This window comes from Solanum stenotomum, chromosome 7 (genome assembly GCF_019186545.1).
Source record: "Solanum stenotomum isolate F172 chromosome 7, ASM1918654v1, whole genome shotgun sequence".
Taxonomy (NCBI): Eukaryota; Viridiplantae; Streptophyta; class Magnoliopsida; order Solanales; family Solanaceae; genus Solanum; species Solanum stenotomum.
In genome coordinates, this window is record NC_064288.1 from 54,361,884 (window position 1) to 54,370,227 (window position 8,344).

General features: G+C 35.0%; 1 protein-coding gene across 1 annotated transcript in view; it reads right to left on the reverse strand.

Moving 5' to 3' along the window:
- Nucleotides 1-5,396: 5,396 nt before the first annotated feature.
- The window catches only part of LOC125870051 (double-strand break repair protein MRE11-like), a 9,377-nt gene continuing 6,429 nt past the window's right edge, over nt 5,397-8,344 (reverse strand). Inside the window, exons 6-10 of the mRNA XM_049550417.1 lie at nt 7,894-7,980; nt 7,501-7,614; nt 7,272-7,373; nt 5,626-5,701; nt 5,397-5,479 (exon numbers count right to left, since the gene is read on the reverse strand). Of these exons, the coding sequence (XP_049406374.1) occupies nt 5,397-5,479; nt 5,626-5,701; nt 7,272-7,373; nt 7,501-7,614; nt 7,894-7,980 (462 nt within the window). The remainder of the gene's footprint in view (nt 5,480-5,625; nt 5,702-7,271; nt 7,374-7,500; nt 7,615-7,893; nt 7,981-8,344) is intronic.

An 8,344-nucleotide genomic window follows, 5' to 3' on the forward strand; every position in this document is an offset into this window, starting at 1 on the left:
CTTATAAAAGCTATTTATTATATAGTACTATGCTGGACTTCATATAAATAAAGAAACAACTGAGACGCTGATAGTGAAGGAAAAGTACAAGCTATGATGTAAAAATTTAACGGTGTAGAGTATCGTAGTTGTTACTGAATCTTGTGAATGCATTTAAAGAGAAAATTCACCAACTTGCAATGTGTCGAGGAGTGGTTGGATTTTTCAGACAGAAAGTGTAGCTTTATTCTGCAAACTCTAGCACCTAAAGAACATTTATAGTCACAGATGTATGATATGAAAAGCCATGAAAATTCTGGTGTATTTATAAGCTTCATGTGCAATACCTGCGACTGATGTGAGCTTGTAGTGGATTGTTGATCATAGAGGCGAAATTTAAACTTTTCAATTGGGCCAACAATATGTTACTCTCGAGATTACCTGAAACGTCTATTTTAGCATTCTTTCTAAATTTCCCAAAAGCAAAACACGGACAGAAATCAGCAAGAAGTTAATGGGATTAACGACATCAAATTTTAGTAGTCTTGTTAAGTTTGAAAAAAATTGCACCTAAAATGGTAAGTATATAAATTTGAGCACAAATAGTTTGCCATCATTGTCGAAGAGTACGCTTCTGTTGTTGAAGGATTGTTATGCCTGAGTACACATAAGGCTCAGTGAGGAAAAAGCAACAACAGGGCAATGAAAGAAGATGTAAAAGCAAGCGAAGGGAGACTAAAATTTGGAATGCAAAGAGGTATAAGGATTTAAGAGAGTTTTCGATTACATTCTCAACCTTAGTATAATGTAGCAAGTAAAAAGGTAGTGGATTGATATTGGTGGTAATTTCCTATTCTTTACAACACCTAGAAATACAAACAAGTGAGCTCTAAAATTCAGGAAAGTCCAGAGTCAAGACATAGAGGAGTTAAGAAGAAGATGGAAAAAAGCCTAAATCGAAGGAGTCAGGAGGTCCCAAAAAAATTGTGGAATACAAACGAAGCACCAAATATTGCAAAATCAACTAACAGAAGTAGAACTAAGGAATCAAAATCAATAACAGAAGCCGAACTAAGGAATTAAAATCAATACAAGTGAAAAAGTATGCTCACCTGGACAGAACGACAAAGTGGACGACAACTCAAAGCTAAGAAGAAGAGAAGACGGAGAGAGAACAGATTGAGGCAGCGTTAGAATTGATGTAGAAAAAGGATCAACGCTAAGTTGAGAATGACCGAAATACCCTTCAACTTCAGTGTAATTTCAGGGAAGCACACGCGTTGACGGAGAGGCGTGTGCTATTCCCCCTTCTTATATAGTAAAGTAATACATATTTTTCAAATTATATCCAAAATCTAATAGTACTAAACATAAATTAATATAGGTATTATGATAAAATATGTATATTTATAATTATTTTTTAAGGAAGAAAAATTTAAAATGAACAAATAAAAGTAAAAAGAGAAAATATTTTAATTATAAATGTCTCAAATATTTTACTCCTCCCATCACCACCACCAACTACTATATACTTCATTCCAGAAAGTGGTTATGACTCTAGGTGCTCTTTTAACTCTAACTGTCCTATATCCTGCCAGCCATTTCATAAGTGACAATAGACACATGTGATCTGAAACAAGGAGGAGAACAAGCAAGATACAAAAAGAATGACATATCTCCTAGTTATAATGAATAAAGCAGCACTCTCCAGTTTTAATGTTGAAAGCACTTGGTTCATATCTCTACTCTAGTCTAGATGACTAATTCAACAGGTTTGGTTATTGCATAATAACCAACGAACTTAATACAAATGACAGTTTAAACAGGAGGATCGAACGGACCCAAACAGAGTATCAAAAGTTATTGGTTGTTGTTAAAAAAATGAAAAGTGAAAGACTTCATTCTTGTAACCCACACTTTCTTCTGGTAGCAACAATTCTATCTGCATTTTACTCCATATACCACTGTCTCAGTTTCACCTTTTGCATTAACACACTTTTTATTGGTACTGTTGAGAATCAGGAAATTATTTATATGGCAAGAGCCTATTCCTTGTAAATGTAGAAATTAGGATTACTTGTAAACATTAATATATAAACCCCAAAATGCTTGAGGGAATAAGCAAGTAATTCATTCTCATTATTATATAAACCCCAAAATGCTTGAGGGAAATAAGCAAGCAATTCATTCTTAAATCTATTCTTTTGCAGGTAAGCCCACAATTTGTGCAAGCTACTCACCAAATCTTAGCTCATCACTATACCCATTTATTTATTTTTTGAGAAGGTAACAGTCTTGTATTATATTCCAAAAAATCAAACCTGCCACAACTTGTTACAGGTTTATTTTTCCTTTTAAATGGAAGATAATTTGGTTCAGACCCAACAATCAATTTGACGTTTTCTTATAACACCAACGCTGGCATATAGGGGTTGGCTACGGATGGCACCCTATAGCTATAACATATGCGTGTGCAGATCCTTGACAACAAAGAAGAAGTTGGAATAAAGATGGAAAACCTATATGGCATAACTTACCTCATCCTAAGAAATATAAGAACATGGTGCTGTTAAAGGTGAAGTAATAAAAAGCACTAAATTCTGCTAGGGTTAAAGCAAAAAGCAGAACTGACTTTTCAGTAATATTTTAGGCCGCAAAATATGTATTTCCCCCAAAAATAAACAGAAAATAATAAACAACAATATGGACAGAAGAAATAGGAGAAGTTTTTTGCACCCTTAATTATGTACATCTTTTTTTTGATAAGGTGACTATTTATATTTGCATCTTAATCTCTTGGTTGTTATGAAATACCTCTTCAACTATTCACTTCTTTGCTAAATTATACTGGAGTTCATTTTTTGAGGGGTAAGTAGGAATTACATAATTAAAAAAGAAAGAGTTGGAACGGAGGAAGAAGGGTCGGATATTATCTAGGAAAACTTACGATAGTTGGGTCTATAGCTTTGATCTCTTTAAGAAAGCAATAACCCAACAAAACTGTTAGAAAAGGAATAGGAACAAGAATAATATATACTTCGAATAGGAATGTGAATAGAAATAGTATATAGAATCTTACGAAAAGGATTGTATTGTAGTGTCCTAGTTGGAAAAGGAGCCTAAAATAGTGTATAAATAGGGTCACAATGTAATAATATATGGATGCTGCCGTCATAGCAAATGAAGTAATAGACTCCAGGGTTAACTTGAAGAAACCCGGAATCCTATGCAAATTAGACATTGAGAAAGCATATGATCATGTCAATTGGGGCTTCCTTATGGATCTTCTAGAGAAGATGAGATTTGGACGCAAATGGATTCAGTGGATTAAATTTTGTATCTCAACAGTGAACTTCTCTGTACTTGTTAATGGTTCACCAGCAGGTTATTTTAATTCACAGAGGGGGCTAAGACAACGTGATCCTCTATCACCCTTTTTGTTCCTCTTAGTCATGCAGGGACTGAACAACATGATTAAGACGACAAGCAGGGAAGGTTGGTTAAGAGGATTTGAGGTTGCTAGAGCTGGAAGGGATAGCTTGAAGATAACTCATCTTCAGGATGCAGATGACACTTATATTTTGTGATCTTGGTAATATTTGAAGAAATGTCAGGTTTACATGTTAATTGGAGGAAAAGCTTCTTATACCCGGTTTATGAAGTGCCAAACATGGAAATCTTAAAGACAATCTTAGGGCGTGAAGTGGGTGCTCTACCAACTATCTACCTTGGATTGCCTTTGGGGGCCAAGTCTATGTCTATGGAAATCTGGAATGGGGTGATTGAGAAACGTGAGAAAGAAGTTAGAGCAAGGTGGAAGTCCCAATATCTCCCATGGGTGGAAGATTGACCTTGATAAACTTTGTGCTTGATGCACTTCCAACGTTTATGATGTCATTATTTCCTATCCCACCAGGAATCATCAATAGGTTGGATAGCATCAGGAAGAAATTTTTATGGCAAGCGAACAAAGACAGGAAGGTTACCACCTAGTCAAATGGAAGACAGTGATCAATGAGAAAAGATTTGGGGGATTGGGGATCAAAAATCTGAAGAATCAGAGTAAAGCTTTAACAATGAGATGGCTATAGAAATATTCAAATGAAAATCGAAGTCTATGGGTAAGTGTCGTTAAAGCTAAATATGAGGAGAACGATAATTGGGTGACAAAGGAGGTCACTATGTATGTTGTTGTAGGGGTAGAGAAGTTGTTTCCGATAGACCCTCAACTCAAAAGAAGAGTAATCAAAGTAGGATAGGAAGGAAAATAGCGAGATAGACAACGCAAATGACGCGATAGGTAGAAGTAAGAATTGAAAAATAAGATATGACACAAATACTAAATAATACAACTAAAGAAGGAAAAAGAGAGACTAGCCCCTTTCCTTAATAATTAATATATCACTTTGTCACCTAGATCTATTAGTTTATACAACTTCCAAAAATTTCATCAAATTGAACTTGCTTCAAGTTAACATTTCCATGTTATGTTTTCTGAATCAAACTAATTTTTCAACTGCTAATAAATGTTTTCCACTACAAAAAATATATACACAAGTGAGTTAACATCTTAAACTGTCTTCAATCAAATGGTATCACATAAAATGAACAGAGGCAATATAAAGTTCTCTTCAAAATTAGCTCTGTGGTTCTTCAAGTAGATTAGTGGAATTTAAATGTATATATATCAACACTTCATCAGAGTAACTGAAGTGTTACTAGTGTGGTTCCCACCGAACATCTAAAGATTCTTTTATTACTTGTTCCTTATTGAGAAATGATGCTGACTTTAGGACTGTAATTTAACTCTTATACTATGGCTTTATAAAAATCTCAGCAACATGTCTTAGATTGTTGCTTACCTTCTTCGGTAGCAAAATTAGTACAACACGAAGCTTCAGATTGCTCTATATTCAGCTAGTTAGGGAGATACTATCTTGACTATAAGATTCATGCTCAATGCTTTCTCATGAATCTTATGGTGCACATCTAAAATGCCATACTTTCTCTGCTCTACAATGTTTTGACCATAGGAAGGACCTCTCATCTACCATTATTTCCACGTACAGGGAGCTTATAATTCCCACCAACTTAGTTAAGATTAACATCACTGGTACTATTCCTATTTCAATGACTCAAATATTTGGTACTTCCCCTTCTGATCTTATGATCAAGTATATTGGTATTTCAAATTGTGGGAAAGAAAGGAAGCAAGGGTCAATAATAGCTGGTCCAAATTAATGTGTTGCATATTGCTATATTTCCTTATCAAATCTCATGTTCAAGCAAGCATATTGGAATGTCACAAAATAGGAAAGAGGAAAACAAGAAATACAACAGCAAAGTAACAACCAAGTTCTCTACCTGTCCTTGTGATTTAAACTCAGCATAGGGTCAAACAAGATTATCACCACTTATCACTCGAGGCAGCCTCCTTCGAAGCGGAGTTGATCTTCAGAAGCAATAGCAGATGCTATTTTCATTCTCATAGCATTGGCACCTTCAGTTGTTTTTGACAAAAGATCCAAACACCACTAACAGGCCGAGCAGCAGCACCAATTAACCCTTTTCCCACACCATGTACAAAACCCTCAACTCCTGAAGCTTTAGCACCTTCCAAAGGTTATGTTAAAATTCCGGTGACACCTCGGAAGAGACCCTTTTCAAATGCACCTCCACCTTCTCTAATAACATCACCAAAGTCCTCCACACTTTTCCTTTCCTGAAACAAATGAATGGACCAGTGAGAATGAATACCAAATAGAATTTAAACTAGATTAGTTATGGCCCGTGCTTGGTTGGTTTTGTTGTTTGCTTTTTTTATTGTAATAACAACATAAATTACACAGTTCAACTACATATAGCCGAATGTCTTTGTACTAACTTGGTAGAACATGATATTTTTTCATGTTCATATGCAAAAAGGATAAGCCCATATACTACCTTTAAATAATATTGACTTATTCTTACATCAAGACAGATAAAATCAACACTAATACATACTAAAGTTTAAACAGACAATATCCAATAGCCTATGTACAATATAGGCATAATTAGTTACTTCTATTATAATATATTAATTGCATAAGACAATCCCATAATCAAACATTTTAGACATAGATCAATAGTCTCTGCCTGATTTCAAGAATTTTCCACACTTCATGACAAATATTATACGTAGCCTTAAATTATTAATGCAATCATTACTACTACACGCTATATAGCATTATTCCAATACACTCAAAAGTCTTAACATAACAAATAAAAAATAATGTATATATTGAGTTTGGTTGACTAAAAAATCAAATCAACCTTAAAGAGGGAGAGATGAAAGATAAAGAAGGGAAAGGCGAGGGCAAAAGCAAATAAAATAAATTACGGCCTAAATGGTGTATATAATCAAAAGTGCTGTGGTGTAATTTAAAAAGTTACACAAAATACATATGCTTTCACACCCTGAAACATCAATATTCAAGAGCTAAGGGACTGAAACGTATAACATAGAAAGTTACCTTTATCTCTTTTGATCAGAACATTAGATACCAGTAATGATATTGTGCAATTTACAAGCTCAAGAGAAGCCCACAATGATAAGTAAAATGAAGAACAATAGATATCAATATGTTAAATTATGCAAAATAGTGAATCGCAGTCATAGAATGTTTGGAAGAACTTCTCCATCCGTCCAAATCCAAGCAAAAAGAGTACAGCTCTAATCATACCGATGCATACCATCTTTGGCCAAATTTTAACTAGCAACACATGTACAGTTGAGATGACTGAAAGTGACCAAGCATGTGCAAATTTCCGTGTCACTCTGAACTGTGTAGTGAACAATAATGAATGGACCTTAAGGGCCAGACTTGAAATCCATCTTTATATGTGTTGACCTGGACTGCACTATCACCCCTTTTAAGATAGTGAACGGGTGCCCAACCTATCTTTCCCCAATAGAAATAAGGCTAACCACACCTACGAGATCACACTAGTTATGTTGTTGTTGAGTTGAAAGTATATGTCCCCACCATGCAACCAAGGGCTTGTCCTAGTGCTCCATGAAGTGTGGGGGTACAAGCCTTGGAGACCAGGGTTCACATCCCAACAAAGACAAAAAAAACCTAGGTGATTTCTTCTTATATGGCCTTATGGGCAGAGTTACTCATATTTGTACTGGTGAAAGATAGCAGGTATCGGGTGGAATAGTCGAGGTACACGCAACCTGGCTTAAACACCACCATAAAAAGAAGAAGTATTTGTCCCCACCACTACAAAAGTAGTACATAAGGTCTCACAGTGAAAGAGTTAAAAATTCTTACCTCTAAGCACTCTCCAACTTTTAAAATTATATCATCTTCTTCGAATTTCACCAGATCTGAATCACAAGCTATTTTGCTCTGTTAAGAAATGTTTCAAGCTTAGTATCACACATTCATAGTAACAATTCGTAGGTTCAGCAGAAAAATGGAATGTAGCAATATCCCTGATTATAGTGACTACCACATAAGAAACTGACATACTTACTCGAGTTCCCTCAAGGTTGTATTGTACACAAGAATAAAAAGCCATTTTCTCATCCTTATTAACAAAATTGTGCAAGGCAACGTCCAGATCGCTCACTGGAAGTACCTCCATTTTCTGCAGCATAAAGTCATTATAAGATAGCTCCAAAATATTGACAACTAATGAGGACTTTGATGTGCTGTTCTCAGCATCAAAATGCTTTGATGTGATGGAATAGAACCCCAGAGATTGGGGGGCTTGATTTTCCAAAGAAAACTTTTGTGAACTCAAAAAATAAGAACAATATATGCTTCTGTTTTGGATATAAGATAATGAAAACCCAAACACTGAACTACTTAATAGGTGATTAAGGACATTGAAATGAGAAGTTTTCAAACTTGACTTGATACCCACCAAATTGCTCTCAGCAACTAAAGCTTCAATGTTTTGCTGATTCAATTCTTCAGGGCGAAGCCGCTCAGAATCATCAAATTTAGCTACAAGAAATTAGGAAATGTTCATAGAAGTGGGGTAATGAAAAATACTGTAGTTTACCATATTATTAAACACAAAAGAATCAAAAATCTGAAGCTTGGACAAGGAGAATCAAGGTATCCAAATGATGGATGAATTATCTTTTAGCACTGCAAGTACCATGTATCTGCATTACAGATGGTCTAAAAATTTAGAAAGCCCGGAATGGTAAAAAGTATTTTGAGCAACTATAAGATACTCTATACTAGTCTTGTAGATGAATTGTAAAACTCCTATGGACAAAATGAAATGTTCCATTTCAACTTGGAATAAGCACTGATACAAAACTTGGAAGTGTAAATGTTCCTGTTCAACTTGGAATGAACACTGA